The sequence below is a fragment of the Podarcis liolepis genome, assembly GCF_965112155.1.
Source record: "Podarcis liolepis genome assembly, chromosome: 5".
Lineage (NCBI taxonomy): Eukaryota > Metazoa > Chordata > Lepidosauria > Squamata > Lacertidae > Podarcis > Podarcis liolepis.
In genome coordinates, this window is record NC_139556.1 from 96,843,646 (window position 1) to 96,870,028 (window position 26,383).

At 45.0% G+C, this 26,383-nt stretch overlaps 1 protein-coding gene across 3 annotated transcripts in view; it reads left to right on the forward strand.

Annotated features, from left to right (window-relative positions):
* The window catches only part of LOC310707292 (cytochrome P450 2J5-like), an 85,443-nt gene that overhangs the window by 44,288 nt on the left and 14,772 nt on the right, over positions 1 to 26,383 (forward strand). The window contains exons 1-5 of one of the 3 annotated variants that reach the window (XM_083504308.1): positions 7,207 to 7,655; positions 12,101 to 12,263; positions 24,146 to 24,295; positions 24,485 to 24,645; positions 25,631 to 25,807. The exons of 1 other annotated variant lie outside the window; for it this stretch is intronic. In XM_083504308.1, the coding sequence (XP_083360434.1) occupies positions 7,488 to 7,655; positions 12,101 to 12,263; positions 24,146 to 24,295; positions 24,485 to 24,645; positions 25,631 to 25,807 (819 nt within the window). In that variant the 5' untranslated portion in view covers positions 7,207 to 7,487. Of the gene's footprint in view, positions 1 to 7,206; positions 7,656 to 12,100; positions 12,264 to 24,145; positions 24,296 to 24,484; positions 24,646 to 25,630; positions 25,808 to 26,383 lie in introns of those variants that run through there. One more of the 3 variants, XM_083504306.1, reaches the window with a different exon arrangement.

The window sequence follows — 26,383 nt, forward strand, 5'->3', positions numbered from 1 at the left end:
GCTCATGCAATTTTTTTAGCAGGGACTTTGCCTTAGAGCATCAGCTTCACCTGCTACCTTTGGATGTACCTCTGCAAGTCACCACCATTGATGGGAGGGAACTGATTGGGGGGGAAGTTACACACCAGACCCCACCTATGAAAATGAGAGTGTCTAGGCACTCAGAGCCAATTGCCTTCCACGTTGCCTCATTAGCGGGTCCCCCAATAATATTAGGGATGAGCTGGCTAGCGCAACATGATCCGGTGGTGGCGTGGCATCAGAGGACCGTCAGCTTTGGGTCTGACTACTGCCTGCAGCACTGCTTCGGAGGGGAAACGCCAAGGATGAGCGTAGCCAGAGTGGCTAGCACTGCAGTGGAGGGTAAAGGGGAGGTGCCATCACAATATGCTGATCTGAAGGAGGTGTTCAGTGAGAAGGAGGCAGATAAACTGCCACCCCACAGGCCGTTTGATTGCCAGATCAATTTGCTCCCTGGGGCGCAGCTGCCGGTGGGTAAGCTGTATGCCATGTCAGACAGGGAGATGAAGGAGTTACGGGACTTTATCGACAAGAACCTAAAGAGAGGGTTCATAAGAGAGTCAAAGGCAGTGGGGGGTAGTCCAGTATTTTTTGTGGACAAAAAGGGCACTGATAAACCGAGACTTGTAGTTGACTTCAGAAGGGTAAATTTGGTGTCAGAACCTGTGACTTTCCCTATGCCCAGAATCGACGACATTCTGACGAGAGTGAGGAAGGGAAAGATTTTCACCAAGCTGGACCTGAGGGGGGCTTACAACTTAATACGAATGAGAGAGGGAGATGAATGGAAGACCACCATGTTCACACCCCTGGGGGCCTTTGAATATCTCGTTATGCCTTTCGGATTACAGTCAGGCTCCGCCTGTTTTCAAGCGTTCATGCACCACGTGTTGGGGTCTCTGCTTTACAAGAATTGTGTAGCATTCCTGGACGACGTCTTAATATATTCAGAAAATGAGGAGCAACATGTGAGAGATGTCAGGCAAGTGCTACAACGATTGCAGAAACACCAGTTGTGGGTCAAGCTAGAGAAATGTCAGTTTCATGCCCGAGAGGTGGAGTTCCTGGGGTACAAGTTATCTGACAAAGGCTTAGCCATGGACCCAAGCAAGGTGCAAGCCGTATTGGAGTGGAAAACCCCTAAGACACGAAAGGATGTGCAGAGATTCCTAGGTTTTGGCAATTTCTACAGGAAGTTCATCAAGAAATTTGCACACTTGACAGCCCCAATCACGGACTGTCTCAGTAGTAAAAAGGTTTGTGTGGACAGAGGAAGCCCAGCGATCCTTTGAAAGCTTGAAGAAGGCATTCGCGTCGGAAGAACAATTACTACATGTGGATTTGGAGAAACCACTGCGGTTGGAGACGGACGCGTCAGACAGAGCTATTGGGGCGGTTCTGTTGCAGCCAGGACTGAGCAAGCAAGAATGGAAACCGTGTGCCTTTTTCTCGAGGAAGCTGAGCAAGTCGGAACAAAACTACACTGTGTACGACCGAGAGCTGCTAGCGATTTACGCCGCCTTTCGTCGGTGGTGCCATTTTTTGATAGGGGCCCAGCGCAAGATCCAGGTCTGTACAGATCATAAGAACTTGGAATACTGGCGAACAGCACGGGTGCTCAACCAGAGACAGATTCGCTGGGCGCAGGAGTTTTCCAAGTTTTCCTTCGAAATCCAGTATGTGCCCGGTGAGCTAAACGTGAGAGCAGACGCTCTCTCGCGTAAACCGGAGTACTTCGAAGGAGAGGGGCCGCCGGAGACCCGCCACGTCATACCTGAGGACCGATGGGTGTGTGTGGGAACTCTAGTGGGCACAAGAGAACTGGCAGGACTCACTAGGGACGATGAATTCGCACGAACAAAAATCAGGGAACTCCAAGATGGGCGGGGAGAACCAGAGGGGTTTGAGGAGAAGGAAGGGTTGTTGTACTACAGGGGGGCGATGTACGTACCGGGGGAGGCTTTAAGAAGAAGGGTACTCAAACAACTACATGACACCCCCACAGCGGGGCACTTTGGGCAACACAAAACCATGATGCTGGTGACCTGACAATTTTGGTGGCCACGGGTGAGGGAAGATGTACGCGAATATGTAAGAGGGTGTGACCGCTGCCAGAGGGCCAAAGGGGAACACACGATGCCAGCAGGTTTGCTGGAACCCTTACCCATGCCAAACAAACCCTGGGAGGTGGTGTCAATTGATTTCATGACAGATTTGCAAAAATAGAGGGGAGAAACAGCAGTTATGGTAGTAGTCGACTTGCTAACCAAAATGTGCCATTTTATCGCCTGCTCACATGCGGTGACGGCGAAAGAAACGGCACGGTTGTTTGTAGAACACATTTTCAGGCTGCATGGCATCCCCTTGAGTGTTTTATCTGACCGCGGAAAACAATTTACTTCCCGGTTCTGGAGGAAGCTCATGAGCCTACTGCAAGTCGAGGTCAGCTTCTCGACAGCGAGACACCCAGAAACTAATGGGCAGGCAGAAAGGGCAAACAGTGTACTCCAGCAATACTTAAGCTGCTACGTTAGCAAGAGGCAGAATGATTGGGTAGAGAAACTAGCACTAGCAGAATTTGCATACAATAATGCTGAACATGTGTCCACTGGTATGAGCCCCTTCTTAGCCAATTATGGGTGTCATCCCAGGGCATTCCCGGGTAATGAGGAACAGAGCTGGAGTGTGCCTGCAGCTGAACAGTTTGTGGAAGAAATGGAAGTGTTACATCAACAGCTCAAGATGAACCTAGAAAGGGCCAAGGCCAATTACAAGAAGCAAGCAGATAAACACCGAAGGGAAGGGGAAACCATAAGGGTGGGGGATCGCGTGTGGTTGTCCACTCAAGGGTTACCCTTTAAGGGAGGGTGCAACAAGTTGCAGCCCAGAAGACTGGGGCCGTTTGAAGTTATACAACAGATAAACCCCGTGGCGTTCAAGCTCAGGTTGCCCAACAACATGAAAATACATCCCGTGTTCCACAGGTCCTTGCTCTCACCACACAGAGACGGGTGGGAATTCGAGGGGCGGGAGGTAGAAGTCTTGCCACAACCGCAGGTAGAAGAGAGGGAACACCAGAGCTCGGCCGCAGAGATAATGGATTCAAGGTGGCGAGGGCGGCAGGTGCAGTACTTGGTGGCGTGGGAAGGAGTGCCCTGGTCAGAAAACACATGGGTGCCAGCAGAGGCAGTTGGCGACGAGCATATGGTGGAAGTGTTCCACCGACGGTTCCCAGATAAACCCAAGCCCTTAGAGCGATTCGGGGAGGAACAGTTCAGCACCACAGAGGAGGAAGAGAGTTTCGAAGGGTTTTCAGAATCCGAAGAAGAATCGGATTGGGAGAGTCATTCCTTAGGTGGGAACCTTAGCAGGTGGGAAGAGGTGTTCACACCCACATATGAGGAGGACAGCTCATTCCGGGGTTTCCTTGGCTCGCCGACCAGAGAAGAGGCTGCAATAGAGCCCCCGGGTCGGAGGGGGAGTGAAGGGGGCCCTGGGAGGGAGGTGGATGTCAGGGAACTGTCATCAGAGGCACGGGAGAAGGAGAGGGTCTCTGATTCTGCAGGGGAAGGTCCAAGCGCTAGAGGGAGACTCAGCCGGGAGGAAGGGGAAGAGAATGAGTGTAACACCAGGGATCCAGGAGAGCAACGGGACAGGGAGGTGCAGGGGCTCCAGGACTCTTCGTTGGAAGTTAGCGAGGAGAGCCCAAGCACCCCGCTGCCCACGCCCACCCTGCGCAGGAGACTCTTGCGCAGTGAGAGGCGGAAACGATTGGGCGTCAAACAACTTTTATGTTGGCAACGCTTTAAGAAACGCTCACAGACAGATTCTACGAGTGACTAAGGGCAGCCACGCTGAGATGGGCTGTGCAGTCCGGAGGGTTTAACCAGGCAATCTAATGCTCAAACGGAGCAGGATTACGCACGAGTAACTTCCAACCCATTATAGAACCTAAAACTAAGATTTGGTCAAAGATGTATAACTTGCTGTTGAAATGGAATACTCAGGATGAAACGGTGAAATCTGCTATGATTAAATGGGCACGAGATGTTGGACATAACATTATGTTTGCTGACTGGGAACAGTTGTGGACCACAGGTGTGAAATTTATAAAAATGATATACAGGTGGTACATGACACCAGTCAAGCTTGCAAAAATCTATCATTTGCCCGAAAATAAATGTTGGAAATGTAAAGAAAACGAAGATACATTCTTTCACCTTTGGTGGACGTGCCCAAAGATTAAGGCTTTCTGGGAGATGATTTATAATGAAATGAAAAAGGTATTTAAATATACCTTTCTAAAGAAACCAGAGGCCTTCCTGTTGGGCATAGTCAGCCAATTGGTGTCAAAGAAGGATAGAACTTTCTTTATGTATGCCACAACAGCAGCAAGAATACTTATCACAAAGTATTGGAAGACACAAGATCTACCCACCTTGGAAGAATGGCAGATGAAGGTGATGGACTATATGGAACTGGCAGAAATGACTGGCAGAATCCGAGACCAGGGAGAAGAGTCGGTGGAAGAAGATTGGAAAAAGTTTAAAGACTATTTACAGAAATATTGTAAAATTAATGAATGTTAGAATGATGTTGGATAGAAACGAAGTGATTTCTAGCTGTAATGTTATAAGGGAATATGAGAAAATGGACTATTAATAGGTAAAAATCTAATGTTACAATATTTTAAGATTGAAGACTAGGATGAACAAAGAGGGGAGAGATTTGCTGAACTAACAAACTGAATTGGAATACAGAAAAGGGAGGCGTGAGGAGGTCCGGGAAATAAGCAAATGAAAGATAAGTGATTGAAAGACTGAATTGTTTTTAACTATTTTTATTTTGTATTTTTCTTTTTTCTTTTTTTCTTCTGTAATATTTTGAAAATCTTAATAAATATCTTGTTTTAAAAAAAGAGAAGCATAAGGAGAATCAGTCTCTGCATGATCCACAGGATCTCATTGATTTCTATCTGCTTCAGATGGAGAAAGTAAGTATCAGCTTTGAAGCTGAATACTGCTCATCCAAGGAATCATTACATTCCCTGTTATAAGTGAATACTAATCTCTTGCCTGGAAACCAGCATCTTTTTTTCCTGAATCTCAGTTGAAAATGGCATTGAGTTCCCCCCAAATATTTCTCATAGTCAATTTAGTTGCTAAAGTGGGTTGACATCCATCCATAAGCATCTATAGAAATGGCTAGGAAATGTGAGCTTAAAGGACTGGAAACTGAAGTGTGTTAAGGGGTCTTGCTTTGGAGCATTCCTTCTGTACATAAATTATTTTGGATTGATGTTCATCTGACATTCAAATGTGGACTGAGAAAACAGAAAATCCTAAACAAAATGCTCTTAAACTAGAGCATGACTTCAAATCCCCGTCTCATCCATCTTCACATACTATAAAGGCCAAAATATATTTTCATCCTTCCCTCTTTGAACAATGCTTATCATGATGACAAATGAATGGTTAAATATGTTTAGTGTTAAGTACCATATTTCAGCATAATTGTCACATTTTTATGCTAATTATTCTTTTCAAAAAAAGGGGGTGCGACGATTATTGGTGAAAAACCAAAGCATGACCCTTAATTGAGGAAACAGAGTTTATAAAGAAACATAATTATGTTTATATTGCTTATTACTTACTACTAACTCTTTTTGGTGTGATTAGGATGCACAGAATATGTGTGAACAGGTACAGTTGTTGGGTTGAAATAAACGACAGATGAATGACAAGTGTCATATGGGAGGCATCTTCCGAGCATGTCTGGGGGGGTCCCTTTTATTGAGTATTATAGCATTGCCACATATGTGCTTGTTGCTGATTGGTTAACACAAATACAATGCAAGGGTTGAATATAGGCATTAATCATCAATAGATTAAAGGTTGGGAAAGGGAACACATGGTTGGACAGGTATGAAAACCTCCTTATTAAACTACTACTAGTGCTAGTGATTGATATTGCAAAACTTAAAAGGGCATAACAATCACATTCCGTAGATGTGGTCAACCATGCATGAAGAACAGGTCAGGGTACGATGTTTCATGAACTCAATGTGAACTGAACATTCTAGGGTGGATGAGGAAGGAATGCTTCAGCTCTGAGCGGTTTGCCAAACTCGTGTGCAGAAGCAGAACTTCCCATCATCACTGTAAGGATAATAGGTAGTCTGAATTGGGGCAAGGCATTCTCATGCACGCTTACAATGCCCTGTGACCACTATGTGGTGAATGCTTTGGGAATGATTTGAAAAAAGGAGCTCAACTATTATATGGTGGTGACCATTAGGCAGTGAAATATGTAGGACACATTTTGAATATCTGCTGCCAGAGTTTCCGTTGGATCCCTCTCTTCATTCCAGTATTGTGTTATTATGCCAACCCAAAGATCCTGAAATCTAGCACCAGCAGCTACCGCTGTAAATACAGGAAAGTGTGTGTGGGTTTCTCATCATAACCAGCTATGAAGCAGAGGGCCGGTCCACCCACAAGGCAGGCTGTGACAGCTGCCTTGGGCAGTGGAATGCCAACAGGAGGCATCTCTGGGGGTGTGCTGCCTTGCCATCTGAAGAATTAGACGAGCGACCACAGACTCCTTTCCTCATGACTATGAGAAAACATTTAAAGGGCTGTCCAGAACAAAGGTTCTCTATTATTGTTGCACTCAACAGGAAATGGGTTACCTAGGAGCGAAGAACTAGGGGCTGAGGTCCCTTCAGTGCCCCTCTAAAATATGTGAAGGGGCCTGGCTCCGCCAAAGTTCATGGCAATTGCCATTCTAATGGTGGACGTGAGCCACATTATGTGATTGATTATGCGAGGTGGGGCTCACTTGCCCCCTTCCTCATATTTTATTCAAGTTGGCACCCCTGATGAATTGCAACTAGCAAGTGCTCTGTGGAAGTAGCAATTGTACTGCACTGTGGTTCGATTCAGCTGCAGGTAGAAGTTTGTTGGCTTTTGCAATTGAAAGGCATTTACTATCCTGGCCTTCATTGCTGGATTAATAAGAGCTTGAACTCAGAGTTCTTTCTGAAGGCTTTGACGCCTACATCAGATTGGTACCTTCCCAAGGCACAGGTTACGAGGAGTAGCAATTCTATAAGAGGAAAGATACCCATATTAAATATCAGATGACTCTCAGGGTACTGGAAGTAGATCACAGTCTCTTGGGAGTTCAATGTGCCTGATATAAAGCACACTTCGTCACATCTGCGTGACACATATCAAAATGATTATAGCATTTGATTTTATTAGTGTCTGATTGTTTCACATTCCAAGGCTACTTACAAATGGTGTCGCACCCCTTGTTGCTTATTTGTTTTCAATAACTGAGCATATAAAAACAGACAATACTGCTGATGTCTTTGAAGAAAGCAAAAACTCCTTAGAGAAAGAGAGTTGAACCTGACCAGGCAACCTAGAAAGAATTAAGGAGAAAGAGACAGCAAGAGAAGGATGGAGATACGGGCACTTCTGATTGCTCTGCTGGTGGCTCTTCTGATTCTGCACTACCTGAAAGAGCTCTGGTCACGCAGGCATTATCCTCCAGGTCCTCTCCAGCTTCCTCTCATTGGAGCCATATGGAGATTTGGATTCAAGATTGATGAAAATACTCTCATTCAGGTACTTATTGCTTAGTAATAACTCAGTCTGATGCCAGCAATTCTATTATCTATTTCCCCCAACAATTGTGATATTTCAGCTTCAACGATAGAATGGGTTAAAATGGTAAATGCCATAAGCCTCCATTGTCAGAAGCTGTAAACAATAGAAAAAATAGTGATAATGTAAATAGTATTATTATTAATATTGAAAAGCACAAAACCATATAAAAGTTGAAAATATGCATTAAAAACTACAGATCAAAAATATTTATTGTATGCTGTTAAACTGAGGAAGGAGGAGAGAACACCCTCAAAGGGAGAATGCTTTATGAATATCTTGGAATATGCAGAGATGGCAAAAATCGATAAAAGATACAAATTTATAATCTTTTAAAGAAGATTGGAAAACCTTTCCGGTCTATATAGAAAGTTATTTCCCATATGCAAAGACCACAGCGGGGTTTGAAGTGTAACAAAACAGCAGAATATATTACGAAACATGTTAGAGAGGATGAAATTAGATAAGATGGAACTTTAAAATGCAATAGTATGTAATTCGAGTTATAAACATTGATTTTGGGTGAGTGGGAAATCACTTGTTTTGTTGAATTGGAATATAGTGGTACCTCGGGTTAAGTACTTAATTTGTTGCGGAGGTTCTTTTTTTTAAAAGAATTTTTATTAAATTTCCAGTTAACAAACCAATCATATCACATTAATTCCACATTATACCAATACATAATATACTCAAATATTTAGCTGAATTTTAAATTTTTGTTAGGGGTACCCATGCTTTGAGTTCAGAAAGGGTCCAATCATCTCATATTTCTGCTGCTTTCATGTTCAGAAGTCCCATCTTTCCATCTCTTTGTTGTTATCCTTTACAAATCGCGTCTTCCAATCTTCTTGCTGCTAACATTTTTTTTTCTTAATAACCTCTGAGTTATCTCCACAAGCGAGTTGAAGCAAACATTATTATAGTCCTGTGTGGATTTTCATGCTGATCCTAAAGTCCTATTCAAACGGCATGCACCATTTCAGCAGTTCCCATAAAATACAGTCTAAGCATCTGCTCATTAACCTTCCCAGACCAATTGCTCCATAAATCAGCCTTTCCAGGGGAGTTCTTGCCAAATCAAACGTAGAATTCAGATATGATAACAGAACAGTGGCTCCCTCCCCCTTTGACTGTAAATCTTGCAACAAAGTCAGTCTCATAATGGCGGTTCCCAATTAGAACTTCGTCATCCAAAAGCCTTTCGTTTCCTTTCCAGATTTTCCGCAAAACAGAGCCTTTAGTTGATAATTTCCACACAGTTTATTTCCCCATCTCACTTGCTATCAATCATGTGGCGGTTCTTCTTGGGGAGGGGTTGTTACATAAATCATATTGAAAAAGAGAAAGGTTCCCCTCCCCTTTCCAATCCATTTCAACATACCGACATAGTTGTGATTCTTTGATGTAGTCTTCTGTTCAGTCCAACCCGTCACACAGCTTCTCAGTGGTCGATTTAATTAGCAATCAGTACACCCTTTCCTTCGCTCAAAACATGTGCATTTACTCTTCTCCAATTATTTATCTTGAGCTAGGCAACTAGGATCACAATCAGAAGTAGCGTCCAGGAGATCCAAAAACTCACCTGAGGGCTTTCCGTCCAGTGCCCCCACACCCTCCTTCTTTCGAACTCAGGGGTGATTTATTGGCAACAGTGGATGAGGCAGCATTTTCCCATCCCCTGGGAAAACTCGGGAGGCTAATTTACTCCCATCATTAGCCTCTTAACCTGTGCGTTCTTACCCTGAAACTGTTCTTAACCTGAAGCACCACTTTAGCTAATGGGGCCTCCTGCTGCTGCCGCGCCGCCACAGCACGATTTATGTTCTAATCCTGAAGCAAAGTTCTTAACCCGAGGTACTATTTCTAGGTTAGCAGTGTCTGTAACCTGAAGCGTATGTAACCCGAAGTACCACTGTATAATTGTTGAGTAACAAATGTTACTTTCTATATGGAAAATTTCTATATTCCAATTGTTTTGTTAATTGGATTATTATTATTATTATTAACCACCCAATAATACGCCCCCACAGAAAAAAATCAGATTTTAAAAGGGCATAGGATGTCAATCAAATCAACCAAAGGCCTAGTTAAAAAGGAAGGTTTTGCCAGGTGAACTTCCCTGGCGAGAGCATTCCACAGACGGGGAGTCACTGCAGAGCAGCCCATTCTTGTGTTGCCACCCTCTGGACCTCTTATGGAGGAGGAACACAAGGAAGAGCCTCAGAAGATGATTTCAGGTCCGGGTAAGATAATATCGAAAGAGGCGGTCCTTGAGGTATTGTGGTTCTAAGCCATTTAAGGCTTTCTAGGTCAAAACCAGCACTTTGAATTGGGTCGAGAAACTAATTGGTAGCTGGTGCAACCGGACCAGGAGCGATGTAATCTGCTCTTGTTCCGGTGAGCAACCTGGCCGCTGAATTCTGCACTAGCTGAAGTTTCCAAACTGTCTTCAGAGGCAGCCCTATGTATAAGACATTGCAAGTAATCTTACCTTGAGGTTACCAAGGTTAAGAAATGTAACTTTCTATATGAAAAAAGAATAAAATATTATTACAGAAAAAAGACAGACCACAGCATTCATTCACAGCAGCCTCTCAACAGGCACTAACCTCCATGCCCTACTCAATCTTTTTCACTCAAACCAGAAGCACTTATAAAAAACAAACTATAAACTAAAATACCAAAATCTTCTTAAAGGATCTCTGCGGTAAACTAGGGTTGCCATTTTTTAGGAAATTGTTGAGCTTTTTTCATTGGGTTGCCGTACATCTGGGTGTTCCCTGACATTTTGCCGATTCCTGTCAGGACATGTCAGGAATTTTCCTGATGTATGGCAAGCCTACAGTAAGTGCTAATCTCCAGTTAATACTCCCACCAATAATACAAGGCCATTGCTGTGAAATCAGCTTCAGAGAGTCATTTAGAAAGCTGTGAAAGTAATGTCACTGGGAAATGAAGTCTTGCTACCACTTACAAGTTGACCCATAGAAAATACAACAACATTTTATGTTGCCTTGTGTTTCCCCCCTGGATTTCACATAGCTACCCATGCTGCCATTATCCTACTTTGCATGGTTTTGTGCTTTTCAGTATTAATCGGAATCTTGCCCCTTTATACTAGTTTTAATGTGTGTCGTTCATAGCTGCTGGTTGAAGGGCACTCATCTCCAAAACACACTGTGTAACACAAGAAGCTGAATTAATAAAACAGCTTATTACAGTATGTTCTTGATCTTGTCTTCCTTTTGTTCTATTGCATGTTGCAAAATGGCCTAGAGCAGGTATGTCCAACTTTCAAGAGACTGAGATCTACTCCCACTATAAAAAAACTGGCGGTGATCTACTAAATTTGCTGAGCTTTTCTAGGGAGCCAAAGTTGTTGAGCTTTCAGGGGGGTTCGGAGGGGCCCCTAGATCTACCACAGACACACCACGATCTTCTAGTAGATCCCGATCTACCTGTTGGACATCCCTGGCCTAGAATGCTGTGTACTTCTCCCCTTCGAACAGACGGAAGGGCAACAAGTTCGATTGGCAATGAAGCAGGAGCACATCAGCCTTTCTCAGCAGCAGCTCACGTGTAACTAGAGAAGACAAGAGACAAACAGAACAGGCACCTTTCCATTGCCTCCTCCGCAAGCATTAACTCTTTGTCAGACCATAATTTATTTTATTTGTTTGTTTCTTAAATACAATTTGAGCCTTTTTTCAGCGAAAACTCTTCAAAAAATACAAAATTACTCAGCCATCAGATATGAACATATTAACTTTTAAAACATTGGAATTGGTAATATTCTCTAGCCCAGACATGTATCATCTTAATTCCTTGCCATAGATTTGCATGGTGGTGATGCTTCTGCTGTAACCCACCGTGTGTCTGAAACCTGACCCAGGGCTCTAACCCAGCCTATGCCAACCTGGTACCCTCCAGATGTTTTGGACTACAATGCCCATCTGCCCCAACCACCATGGCCAATAGTCAGGGGTGGTGGGAGTGCTAGTTCAAAAGCATCTGGTGGGCTACAGGTTCCACATCCCTGCACACACAAAGATTGTGGCAAGATCATTTTCTGGCAATGACTTGTGCATCTTCTTGTCTGTCGCAGGAGGGCTGGTTACTATGAAGTGTCTCTGCTGCTCTGATCCTAGGCAGAGGCAACATGGCTAGGAGGGAGTAAAACAAATGGGTTGGAATTAGGGGAGGGAGGGAGAGAGGGAGGGAGGGAGGAAGGAAGGAAGGAAGGAAGGAAGGGGAGGAGGAGGAGGGGAAAAGATGATAGGAAGAGAACTGCACATAGTGAGAAACTGCAGAAGTGAGGGAGGATGATGTTCTCATATTAAGTTGAAATATCCAACTGCATTTTTTGAACACATCATTCCTCTCTTCTCTTTTGAACCAAATGGTAGCTGGGAAAGCAACATGGAAATATTTACACCATATGGTTTGGACATCTACCCATTGTAGTACTGTCTGGATTCCAAGCAGTTATAGAAGCGCTCATTGACCACTCTGAAGAATTAGACGAGCGACCAGAGACTCCTTTACTTAGGACTCTGATAAAAGGAAAGGGTAAGTAGTGAAGAATAAGAATTTCTAGTGGTATTTTCCCAAGATGAAGCTTTTAAAGGGCTATCCAGAAAAACAGAACAAGGGTTCTCTATTACTGGTTCACACAACGGGAAATGCATTACCTAGGAGCTAGGACCTAGGGGCTGAGGTCATTCAGAGTGGCTAGTCCTCATGCTATCAAATGACACATTCATTTGGGTGCATGAAAACCTGGCTTCAGTACGTGTGAAGATCTGATTGATTATGACATCTCTAAGAAACACAATACACTGCTTCTCTCAACAAGCTCTTCCAACATGTTTTGGGCATGGACTCATGTGGTAAATATAACATGTGAACTTTGCAATCACATAGTTACTATCATCATTATAAATTATGCATTGCATTTTGCATGTATGCCTCAAGGCAACTTACAGAGATATAAAAGCAGTTTAAACTATGAATAATCATAGTTTAGAGATCCTGGGCCCTAAGTAAGTCAGATTATCCTCCACCAGGGCCAGGGCCTTCTCAGTGATGGCTCTGACCTGGTGGAATGATCTGTCCCATGAGACCAGGGCCCTGCAGGATTTAACTTCCTTCCGCAGGGCCTGTAAGACAGAGCTATTCTGCCTGGCTTTCAATTTGAACTTAGTCTAATCTTTTATTTGCCTTACTCCCCTCCCCTCCCCTTTTTATGAAGATTACCCGCTCTGGGATCCCACAGCTAATTCTCCCCTGGTCTCCCCTCTGGCCCAAATAGGACTAATTTAGCCAGCTAGCCCTGGTGATAATCTAATGTTTATTGGCTGGATTTCCCTCCTAAATTGATTTTTGAATTCTGAATTTATTGTTATTCACGTTTTATACTGTATTTTATGCTGTTTTTGGCTGCATCAATTAAGTGTTTTAAATTTGTTGTTAGCCGCCCTGAGCCCAGTTTTCTGAACTGGGAAGGGTGGGATATAAATAAAAAATTATTATTCTTTATTATAAAAGATTTTAAAACAGTACAAAAATCAACAACAACTAAAAATGGGTTAAAACAATACAAGGTATACACCTATTGAAGTGACCTTTGTACATGACTGGGGAAGCTTGTTGGGGGGAAAATGTCTTCCTTTTGGGGGGGGGAAAGTACAGAATCATATTCTGAATGCAGTTCCAAAGAACAGGGACATTCACTCTGAAAGACACAATGTGAGTTACTGTGGGGCTGGCTTGCCCAATAATTCCCATCACTAACTCCACAGTTTATTACTGGAGCTAAGGGCTCCACAAGAAAACGTTATTTAATTGCACATTCGTAATGATTTGTGCTCATAATACTTTCAACGTGGTTATATCCAACTCCATTGTCAATACTATTTATGCCTGCAAAGATTTTGAGGTGATCATACAGTTTCATTTCCATTCTGTCACATCCTTTAACTTTCTGCTGAAAACTACAAATGCACAAACTTATTTTTGTCCCACTTTCGTTGCAATGTAGATAGTTTCCGCAGACAGAAATAATGCAGTAGTGTTCAGGCAGCGTTTCAGAAGAATTAACAAAGCAGAATATATCCACCATTGATGCATTACATCTTGTCAAGAATATGGTGCAGAATTCACCCTCAGTAAAAATCCCAAACCTGTCTAGCTGGACGAGTAGAAGTAGTAACTGGTTGACACCACACATTATATCCTTAGAAACAGTGTCGAAAAATTGGCTGAATTGGGTTTGTTTGGTTTTCTTTACTTTTTTATTGAAACTTTTCAGCAACATTAACTAAACAAACAACCAAAAAAGAAAAAGAGAGAAAGAAATGCCAAGCCCTGTCTCAAAGGTAGATCTTATAGGCGAAGGGGATCGAGATATGGATATGCTCGTACCCCTTCCAATCTGTGCCTCATCCCGAGGGATGAGGGTAGGGTTAGTAAGGATTACTCACCTCCGTCACTGGTGCTGTGCAATGCCAGCTCTATAGGCAAGAAAAGCGCCACCCTGCGAGATTTGTTTACCTCGCAGGGGGTCGACCTGGCTTGTGTGATGGAGACCTGGGCGAACAAAGGGGAAACAATTACCTTACGAGAGATGGCGCCCCGGGTTTCTCCTTCCTCCACCAGTCGCAGACTGTGGGCTGGGGGGGAGGGGTGGCATTATTAATCTGGGAAGATTGTCCTTTCAGGGCTCTACCATCGCCATTGATCCCCGGCACTGAATGTGTTGGCCTAGTGTGAGGCTCCGAGGAGATCTTGGCTCTCTGTCTGGTGTACTGGCCACCTTGCGCACCAGCAGCCACCCTGTCAGGCCTACTGGAGGTGGTGGCCGGCTTGACATTGCAGTTCCCTAACCTAATGGTATTGAGGGACTTCAACATCCATGCTGATACCACTCCCTCCTCACAGGCTCTGGACCTGGTGTCTTCCATGGCAACACTAGGGCTCTCCCTGTTTGTTTCAGGCCCCACACATCAAGCAGGCCACACTCTGGATTTGATCTTGGGCGTAGGTATAGATGTGATCATGTCTCCTTCGATGAAGGTGCCATGGTCTGATCACTTTGCTCTGAAAGCCAGGATTGACTTTCCACCCCCACCCTGCTTAGGTGGCGAGCCTATTTGGGCTCGCCTGCAGAGGCTGATGGACCCTGATAGATTCCACCAAGCCTTGCGGGACCTTGCTCCCCCTGGCGACTCATTAACAGAGCTTGTTGAGGGCTGGAATATCCAGCTCCTGCCAGCCATCGATGAGATTGCACCTAAGTGCCCTCTGCGACCCCGTAGAAACTGGGCTCCCTGGTTTACCAAGGAGCTCTGGAAAATGAAGCGGGACCTCAGACGGCTAGAGTGAGTATGGCGGGGTACCCGTGATGGAGCCTCAAGAACATCTTATAGGGCTTTTATGAAAACCTATGAGATGCCGGTGAAGGCTGCTAAGAAGTCTTACTTCTCGGCCTCCATTGCTTCCACTAGCTCTCGCCCGGCGCAATGATTTAGTATAATTAGGTTTTTAACGTCCCTTGAGGGACAGCCAAATTTAAATAACAATTTGACACACAGCTGTGAGGCATTTGCGAGCTTTTTGCAAGGCATTTGCAAAGTCTTGTTGCTCCGCCATGGCCTCCCTGCCAATTTGGATACAATAAAGGAACTGGAGGTCCCTCAACTGTCCTCGGGTCCAGTATTGGACCACTTCGACTGGATATCCCCAGCCGATGTGGACAGACTCCTCCAAGCTGGAAAGCCCACCACCTGTCCTCTCGACCCGTGCCCGTCTTGGCTGATTAGAGCGTGTCCAGATGAGGTGCGGGCCCTCCTAGGGGATATCATCAATTTGTCCCTTGGCACCGGGATATTCCCAGGGGAACTGAAGGAGGGAGTGGTGTGCCCGCTCTTAAAGAAAACATCATTAGATCCCTTATATCTAACCAATTACTGGCCAATTTCGAATCTTCCGTTCCTGGGTAAGGTGATTGAGAGAGCGGTTGCTGAACAACTTGGTGGGTTTCTGGATGAAACATCGGCTCTGAATCCATTCCAGTCCGGCTTCCGCACTGGTCATGTGACCGAGACGGCTCTGGTTGCCCTAACAGATTATCTTCGTAGACAGCTGGATCGAGGTGGGTCGGGGCTGCTGATTCTTCTAGATCTGTCAGCAGCTTTCGACATGGTCGATCACGAACTTCTGGACCACCGCCTTGCTGACGTGGGGATCCAGGGCACAGTCCTTCAATGGCTGCGCTCGTTTCTCTCTGGTCGGGGACAGAGGGTGGCGCTTGGGGGGGGATTGTCATCACGCCACTCCTTGGTGTGTGGAGTACCTCAGGGTGCGGTACTCTCCCTGATGCTTTTCAACATCTTTATGCGCCCCCTCGCCAAGCTTGTCCAGAGTTTTAGGCTGGGTTGCCATCAGTATGCCGATGACACCCAACTCTATCTGTTGATGGATGGCCATCCTGACTCGGCCCCAGACACACTGACCAGATGTTTGGAAGCTGTGGCTGGATGGTTACGTGGAAGCCAGTTGAATCTAAATCCTTCGAAGACAGAGATCATGTAGCTGGGACGAAACAATATGGGATTGGGGGGCAACTCCCATCTCTTGCACGGGTGCAATTAGTGCCAGCACCGTAGGTTAAGAGTTTGGGTGTAATCTTCGACACCTCCCTTTCCATGGAGGCACAGATTGCAGCTATAACAAAGGCGGCTTTTTTCCATCTCCGCCAAGCTAAGCAGTTGGCTCCTTACCTCTTTTGTCCTGACCTAGCCACTGTGATCCACATGACGGTCATCTCCAGACTGGATTACTGTAACTCGCTCTATGTGGGGCTGCCCTTGAGACTGACCCAGAAACTCCAGCAGTTGCAGAATGCTGCAGCGAGACTCCTTACGGGGTCCTTGCTGCGAGATCACATTCACCCATTGCTATACCAGCTGCACTGGCTCCCGGTGGAGTACAGGATTAGGTTTAAGGTGCTGGTTTTAACCTTTAAAGCCCTATGCGGCCTAGGACCCTCGTACCTACGGGACCGCCTCTCCTGGTATGTCCCACAGAGAAACTTACGGTCTTCAAATAAAAACATCTTGAAGTTCCCAGGCCACAGAGAGGTTAGGCTGGCCTCAACTAGAGCCAGGGCTTTTTCAGCTGTGGCTCCGATCTGGTGGAACACTCTGTCACAAGAGCCCAGGGCCTTGCGGGACTTGACATCTTTCCGCAGGGGCTGCAAGATAGAGCTGTTCCAGCAGGCCTTTGGCCAGGGCACAGCCTGACTCCCTCCTTCTGCAATCTTCGTGGAGCTCTGGCCCAATGGTTGCCAGTGGTTTGCTTTGAATTAATTTTATAATGAATGATTTTAGAGTGTTGCTTGTGCTGTACTTTTGTACTGTTTTATTGTTGTTAGCCGCCCTGAGCCCGGCTTCGGCTGGGGAGGGCGGGATATAAATAAAAATTATTATTATTATTATTATTATTATTATTATTATTATTATTATTATTATATCTTGTCTCACACAGAAGGGAGTGGACCCTCCCACCTCTCACCTGGGTGCTTCCCTTTCTTCCCCCAGTCTCCCATCCTGGGAAATCTTTCCTTCTCTGCCTCTCACACAGGGTCTTTCACCAGCCAGATATCACCTTCAAGTGTGTACCCAATAGTCTTCCTCCATTCCAGTATGGTGACTTTATCTCCCCAAAAATTCCAACCATTCCTCCATATATTTTTTTAAAAAAAACAAATCCTTCATTTCTATTTAAGCAGGAATCTCTGCACTGTAGTCATATACAATATTAAAAAATAATCCATAGTTAATTACTTGTTGTATATTTATTATTTTATACCCATTTTTATACCATACTGAGGTCTTATTAACAACTCACTCTCCACCTTAACAGTCTGCCTTGAAAACCTGCATCTGTCTCCTTAATAGAGGAGCATATTCGTTCCCACAATCAGAGAGGTAAATTTCACTTTGCAGTTGGCATTTACACCAAAGGGGCGAAGAAGTTAAAAGTAATATTAAATGAGAATTCTTAGCCATCGGAACAACCTTAGGAGTTTAGAATATTTCTTAGTTGCAAATAATAAAAACATGCTTTTTGTTTTGCCTGTTAATAATTTTGTTTTGCCTGTTAATAATTGCCTCTTCTTCTGCCAGCGTATAGCTTGCTTTCCAAGTGAAAGTTCAATTGGTAGATTTATATCCTGGCTATCATTAATCACCACATAATCATATCTGTCGGTGGAGTGTCGGCAGTAGACATTTAGTCAGCCATCTTTCTTCATGGAAGTCCCTTGTGGGTTTGTGATTTGAATTTACTGTTAGTATTTAACATTATGAGAAAACTCAGGTGATACCTGCAAGTCCACTCTTTGTTGCAGAAATCACCACTGTTTACATAGATAAACCCAACTCCCTTCTTAGCTTTGCTAGGAATAATTGGTGAATCAAAGCATCTATTTTGCTGATAAATCATAGAATCATAGAATAGAATCATAGAATCATAGAGTTGGAAGAGACCACAAGGGCCATTGAGTGCAACCCCCTGCCAAGCAGGAAACACCATCAGAGCACTCCTGACATATGGTTGTCAAGCCTCTGCTTAAAGACCTCCAAAGAAGGAGACTCCACCACACTCCTTGGCAGCAAATTCCACTGTCGAACAGCTCTTACTGTCAGGAAGTTCTTCCTAATGTTTAGGTGGAATCTTCTTTCTTGTAGTTTGAATCCATTGCTCCGTGTCCGCATCTCTGGAGCAGCAGAAAACAACCTTTCTCCCTCCTCTATGTGACATCCTTTTATATATTTGAACATGGCTATCATATCACCCCTTAACTTCCTCTTCTCCAGGCTAAACATGCGCAGCTCCCTTAGCCGTTCCTCATAAGGCATCGTTTCCAGGCCTTTGACCATTTTGGTTGCCCTCCTCTGGACACGTTCCAGTTTGTCAGTGTCCTTCTTGAACTGTGGTGCCCAGAACTGGACACAGTACTCCAGGTGAGGTCTGACCAGAGCAGAATACAGTGGCACTATTACTTCCCTTGATCTAGATGCTATACTCCTATTGATGCAGCCCAGAATTGCATTGGCTTTTTTAGCTGCCGCGTCACACTGTTGACTCATGTCAAGTTTGTGGTCAACCAAGACTCCTAGATCCTTTTCACATGTACTGCTCTCAAGCCAGGTGTCACCCATCTTGTATTTGTGCCTCTCATATTTTTTTTTGCCCAAGTGCAATACTTTACATTTCTCCCTGTTAAAATTCATCTTGTTTGTTTTGGCCCAGTTCTCTAATCTGTCAAGGTCATTTTGAAGTGTGATCCTGTCCTCTGGGGTGTTAGCCACCCCTCCCAGTTTGGTGTCATCTGCAAATTTGATCAGGATGCCCTTGAGTCCATCATCCAAGTGGTTGATAAAGATATTGAATAAGACCGGGTCCAAGACAGAACCCTGTGGCACCCCACTAGTCACTCTTCTCCAGGATGAAGAGGAACCATTGATGAGCACCCTTTGGGTTCAGTCAGTCAGCCAGTTACAAATCCACTGAGTGGTAGCATAGTCAAGGCCGCATTTTACCAGCTTCTTTACAAGAATATCATGGGGCACCTTGTCAAATGCCTTGCTGAAATCAAGGTAGGCTACATCCACTGCGTTCCCTTCATCTACCAGGCTTGTAATTCTGTCAAAAAATGAGATCAGGTTAGTCTGACATGACTTATTTTTCAGAAATCCATGCTGACTATTGGTGATCACAGCATTCCTTTCTAGGTGCTCACAGACTGTTTGCTTAATGATCTGCTCCAGAATCTTCCCTGGTATTGATGTCAGACTGACTGGGCGGTAATTATTTGGGTCCTCTCTCTCTCCCCCCCCTTTGAAAATAGGGACAACATCTGCCCTCCTCCAGTCTGCCGGGACTTTGCCTGTTCTCCAGGAATTCTCAAAGATGACTGCCAGTGGTTCTGAGATCACATCTGCCAGTTCTTTTAATACTCTTGGATGCAGTTCATCTGGCCCTGGAGACTTGAATACATCTAAACTAGCCAAGTATTCTTGTACTATCTCCTTAGTTATTCTGGGCTGTGTTTCCTTTGCTGAATCATTTGCTCCTGTCAGAGCTGCTTGAAGATCCTAGCTCACACAGGATCACGCTAGCCAGCGATCATTAAGTAAAAGTCTTTATTGAATTACAGTTTCCATTCTCACGCTGCTGCGCGCAACTCTACGTCTAGTAGCTAGATCGGCGAAGCTCCGTCTGAGTCTCCGCCCCGTGTGCACCAACTTAATATCCTAGCCTTGCTCCACCTTTTCCGCCTGACTGTCCTCCTCTGGGTCCCTCTACCCCCTGGGGTTTCTTCCTTCCGGGATTCTTCTGACGCTGACCCGGACCCTCCTGTCTCCTTGCGCCGGGCTTTAGGACCTGGCTCTCTTTCGGGGCTGCTTACTGCGCCGCCTTCCTCTGCATTTGAACTTGGCGCGCGCCCAACCTTCCACTTTCCTCTTAACCGTTTCTTCGCTCCCCGATGGAGGTGTGGCCACTCCTGACTCATGCCCTCCCTCCTGTGGTGAGCTGCCAGCGCTTCCCCCCTGGCTCCCTTCCTCTTCCCTGCTTCCTGGCGGTGACGCTGGTCCCGATTTCCAGCTGCTCTCCCCTGAGTCCCCTCTGGCTCTATCTTCCTGGGGTGCCCCCCTAGACTCCCCCCTTGCCCTGGCCACTGGTGCTCCTTTCTGTGAATCCTCTGATTCACTGGAAAGACTAGGAGATCTCGGGTCGTCGTCATCACTCATCTTTTCTTCTGCCTCCTCCCCTTCGCTCTCTGTTTCCTCCCTTGCCCGTGCCTCTGCTCCTAAACCCCTGACAGCTCCAAATTCTTCAGGTCGGGCTATTGTTTTCTTTATCGGAGAAGACTGAGGCAAAGAAAGCATTGAGGAGTTCAGCCCTTTCTGTGTCCCCTGTTTGCATTTCACCATCTCCTCCTCTGAGTGACCCCACTGTTTCTTTGTTCTTCCTTTTGCTATGAACATACCCATAAAAGCCTTTTTTGTTGCTTTTAACCTCTCTAGCAAGCCTGAGTTCATTCTGTGCTTTAGCTTTTCTGACTTTGTGTCTACATGTGCTGGCTGTTTGTTTGTATTCCTCTTTGGTGGTTTTCCCCCTTTTCCATTTTTTGTACACATCCTTTTTTAATCTTAACTCAGTTAAAAGTTCTTTAGATAGCCACCCTGGCTTCTTTAGGCACCTTCCATGTTTCCGTCTCATTGGTATTCTCTGACGTTGTGCTTTTACTATCTCCCTCTTAACAAACTCCCAGCCATCATGAACTCCCTTTCATTTTAGTTTTACTGTCCATGGGATCTCACCCAGCACTTCCCTAAGTTTTATGAAGTCGGCTTTCTTAAAGTCAAGAAATTGAGTCCTAGTATGCTTGGCTGCTCCTTTCTGCTGTATAGTAAACTTCAGAAGAGCATGATCACTCACGCCTAATGATCCTTCCACTTCTACCCCACTAACCAGGTCATCAACATTGGTTAGGACCAGATCTAAAATGGCTGTTCCTCTTGTTGCTTCTCCCACTTTCTGGACAATGAAGTTGTCTGCAAGGCCAGTGAGGAATCTGTTTGACCTTATGCTCTTGGCTGAGTTTGACATCCAACAAATATCCGGGTAATTGAAGTCCCCCATTACTACTATCTCCCTTCTTTTTGCATGCTTGGCCATCTGTTCCAGGAAGGCATCATCTATGTCCTCCGTTTGGCTTGGGGATCTATAGTAAACTCCCACAATGAGGTCACTGTTATTCTTTTCTCCCTTAATTTTGACCCAAATGCTCTCACTTTGGCTTTGAGGTTCTAAATCTTGGATCTCTTCACAGGTATACACATCCCTGACATATGACGCCACTCCTCCTCCTTTCTTGTCTGGTCTGTTTCTCTGAAATAGATTGTATCCCCCCATTATTACATTCCATTTGTGGGACTTATCCCACCAGGTTTCAGTGATGCCTATTATGTCATATTTAGTTTGCTGTACAAGAGCTCAAGCTCATCTTGTTTATTTCCCATGCTTTGTGCATTAGTGTACTGACATTGAATTCCGTTAATCATTCCCCCGTGTCTCTTATTTAAGGATTTTTTCCTTCCACCACTAGATCTGCATGCTGTTTGCTCCATTTGGTCTATGACATCATGATGACCTTCAGGAGCACTGTCTCCCTCCACCACATTAGTCAGTTTAAAGCCCTCCTGATGAGGTTTCTGAGATTTTTGGCAAAAACATTTCTCCCAACCATTGTGAGGTGCAGCCCATCGCTTGCCAGAAGTCCATCTTCAAGAATATGCAGTCCGTGATCTAAGAATCCAAACCGTTCCTGTTTACACCATTTGCGAAGCCAGCTGTTCACTTCCACTATTTTTCCCTCTCTCCCTGGGCCACGTCGTTCAACTGGGAGGACAGATGAGATGACAATTTGTGCATTTAATTGCTTCAATTTCCTGCCCAGAGCCTCGTAGTCTCTTTTGATCTTCTGGAGGCTATTGCTTGCAGTGTCATTGGTTCCCACATGAGCCAAGAGGAAAGGGTATTTATCAGTGGGTTTTATGATTCCTTGCAGTCGTTCAGTTACATCTTGAATCTTAGCACCGGGGAGACAGCACACTTCCCGAGACATCTTGTCAGGCCCACAGATCACTGCTTCTGTTCCCCTCAGTAGGGAATCCCCTATCACCACTACACGCCTCCTCTTAGGTTTGGTTGGGGTTCTTCCGTGAGCTGTCCGTTCCTAGGTCGCCTGCACATTCCCTGAGGACTGACTTTGCTGCTCGTCTTCATATACCTGATCGACTGTAATGAGGAAGAGATCCTCAAATGGAGTCTGCTCTTCATCTTCCATGCTAGGGGAGAGGACCTCAAAGCGATTGTTTATTTCTAAACAATCAGAGCGAACCCTGGGCCTCCTACTTCTTTGAGTCATGTTTCTCCATATATCTGGCTCCTGTGTTGGTGACCTAGCCTCCTTCTCAGGGGAGTCCCCTGTCACCTCCTTGGTGGAGACGGTGTGCTCTGTTGCTTCCAAGAAGAGCTCCAGCTCTCTAATTCTTTGGAGCGTAGCTACACGTTCCTCCAGTTGCTGGACTTTGTCTTTTAAGAGGGCAATCAACATGCAATTGCTGCAGGTAAAGCTGCCTGCAACCTTTGGCAAGATGGCAAGCATTGTGCAGGAACCGCAGGAGACTGCAGCTGTTCCCTCCCCCTCCATCTTGAGAACGTGTCGTTGGGAGTGGCTACAGCGGTCCTCCATCATAAAAAGCATGAAGACAGGACAAATAACTCCCCCCACAATAAAAACCTAGGTCTCCCCCAACAAATGTTTGAGACTAGCTCCCCTAAATCTAAAAGATGGATCTAACTGTGTGCGCCGCTAGGCCCCCTCTGACCTTTGCACAGGGAGAGCAGCTAATCAGCCACAAAGAAACACACACACCAATGCTTGCTTACAAAAAGCTAAATGTTGACACTGTACAGCAGGGCTTTCAGTAGACTCATGATATGCTCTGGTGTGGTCTGTTGCTCTGGCTGAGAAACTGACCCCCCAGGTCAGGGTGGCCAGAAGCAAGTTAAGGCCTTTATCCTTCTACAACACCTGCCATCCATTTGTCTCCCAATGAGAAGTGCATTTTGATCGTGACGGCCTTCCATGGAAAGATCTAAACTTGTTGACATCACACTGTATCAGATACCAGTTTTCTCTTCAAAAGTCAAAACGGTAGAGCTGTCGAGAAATCTCACTTTTTGCTGATACTGTAAAGTGCGAATGCATGTGACGTCATTCTGAGTGTCTGCACATGTGTGAGCGGCAAAATCCTGAATGAACCTGTTCCATTATGTAATGGTTGGGAGTTACTTGTGCGTAATCCTGCTCCGTTTGAGCATCGGATTGCCTGGTTAAACCCTCTGGACTACGCAGCCCATATTAGCGTGGCTGCCCTTAGTCACTTGTAGAATCTGTCTGTGGGCGTTTCTTAAAGCGTTGCCAACATAAGAGTTGTTTGACGCCCAATCGTTTCCGCCTCTCACTGCGCGGGAGTCTCCTGCGCAGGGTGGGCGTGGGCAGCGGGGTACTTGGGCTCTCCTCGCTAACCTCCAACGAAGAGTCCTGGAGCCCCTGCACCTCCCTGTCCCGTTGCTCTCCTGGATCCCTGGTGTTACACTCATTCTCTTCCCCTTCCTCCCGGCTGAGTCTCCCTCTAGCGCTTGGACCTTCCCCTGCAGAATCAGAGACCCTCTCCTTCTCCCGTGCCTCTGATGGCAGTTCCCTGACACATTACTTCTGGGTCACTGTGGGAGGCAACCTGAAAAGATTTAACCCGAAGCGACTTTAACCCGAGGTATGATTGTTGTTATTTCTCACTTATTTTCCATAGGTATTGCATTATCAAATGGTCACACCTGGAGGCAACAGAGACGCTTTGTTGTAGTTACTCTGCGGAAGCTGTGGCGGGAAAACAAAGGCATGGAGCACCAAGTAGCAGAGGAGGCCCATCAGCTCGTGGAGGTTTTTGCACGTTCAAAGGGTATGTGATGCTAAGTGATGGTGCTGAGCTCGCATATGGAGATATATTTGTCCATTTTAGAAAGGAAAGTGATATGCTTTTCTTGGTTCCTAATGGAGATCCCAGCAGTTTCTCTTGGCCACCATGAAACCCCACTCTCAGTATGAACTGGTCCAGCTGAGCTAACATTAGTTCAACTTTATTTTGCAGGACAACCACTTGACCCCTCCTTGCCCATCACTACTTCAGTCTCCAACATGATAAGTGCTGTGGCTTTTGGGCACCGATTTACTCTTGAAGATGAAAGGCTCCAGAAGCTTATAGAAGCCATAGATTTTCCCCTGCAATTTGCATGTAGCTTTGGTTATGCTGTGAGTAGTCATTTCCATTCCTGCCAACAGGTCTCCCAAGGGCCTTAATACCACAAATCAGTATTCTGATAGAGGGTTGGAGTAGTGAGATCAGGTTTAAATTGATCTGAGATAAGGGCCACTTACTATCTCACAGCCTGATCCATTGCTCATGATTATCATTGAGATAAAAAACACAACCCCCCCATAAAACAGCAACAAAAGAAGACTTTGTCCACCACAGGAGACTCTTTAGAGGGAAGATGGGACAAAAATGGAACAATGACCTTGAGAACAGGTCATCTAGAGCCCGCCAAGGGGAAGAGAGGTGAACAAAATAATCTTCTCAAGAAGGGAATTACATCGTTTTGTTGCCATCATGGAAAACTATATGTGTCTACTCTATACCCACCTAGCAGTGGCAATCATGATGGCATCCATGGTGAGGCCACTGCAGCCACCACTTGGCTGGAATTTTTTTTTTAATGAAAGAGAGACCAGCAACTCAAGCACTATCGCTATTGCTGAGGAAAGCAGCCCCTTTCTGGATGATCAACTAAACCCTTTCCTCAAATTTAAGTTCAGTACTCCGCATTTTTACCTCCATTCCTAATCTGTTTTAAAAAAAAAGTACTCATGAAACTTACTTGAATTTCCCCCCACCCCTATTCTCCACCCACCCCCACATACCACAAAAGGGCACTAACTTGTTCCAGGAGAGGTCCTGTGATTGTGCCCAGTTTTGAAATTATGCTGGGGAGCTGGAAAAATATTTTGAGCCATAGTTTTCTTTCACATTTTCAGCTAGGGATAAATCACAGAATCCAATCATTGTTTGATTCCAGAGAAGCTATAGATACCTTCCTTCTTCTTAGTGAGACTCAAACTAATATGCTAGCCCTGAAGAATAATGCAGATCATGTTTTTTAAGTGCAATTCCAAAGCACAAATGGTTTGAACAAGCTTCCTCATGGTAATGGCAGCATTTCTGCTATTCTTCCTTTAGCTTTATGAAATGCTACCATGGCTCATGAAACATCTCCCAGGGCCCCACAAGAAGGCTTTCTCCTGCGTGGAGATGGTGCGTTCATTTGCAAAGGAGGAGATAAAGAAGCATAAGGAGAATCAGTCTGTGCATGAGCCACAGGATCTCATTGATTTCTATCTACTTCAGATGGAGAAAGTAAGTATCTGCTTGAAAGCGAATGCTGCTCATCGAAGGAATCATTATATTCCATGTTATGAGTGAATACTAATCCTGAAAAAACAGTGAGAGGAGCTGAGGGAAGTCTTTCTTTTGAGGGAGGGGAAAATAGGGGGGGATTGAGAATGATATGTTTTTGATTTGATTAATTGTTATGTTGAAATCTTTAATAAAAAATAAAAAAATAAATACTAATCTCTTGCTAGGACACCAATACCTTTCTCTGCCCCCCCCAATTCCCTCATAGTCATTTTAATTGCTAAAGTGAGTTGACATCCTTCCATGGGCATCTACTAAAATAGCTAGGAAAGGATAAATATTTTCATGTACAAATGTGAATGCAAATGAGCATCTGCTTCAAAACTGTAGGCAGCTCATTCAAGGAATCATTATATTCCCTGTTATATGTGAATACTAATCCCTTGCCTGGAAACCAGTACAGTGGTACCTTGGTTCTCAAACTTAATCCGTTCCAGAAGTCTGTTCCAAAATCAAAGTGTTCCAAAACTGAGGCATACTTTCCCATAGAAAGTAATGGAAAACGAATTAATCCAT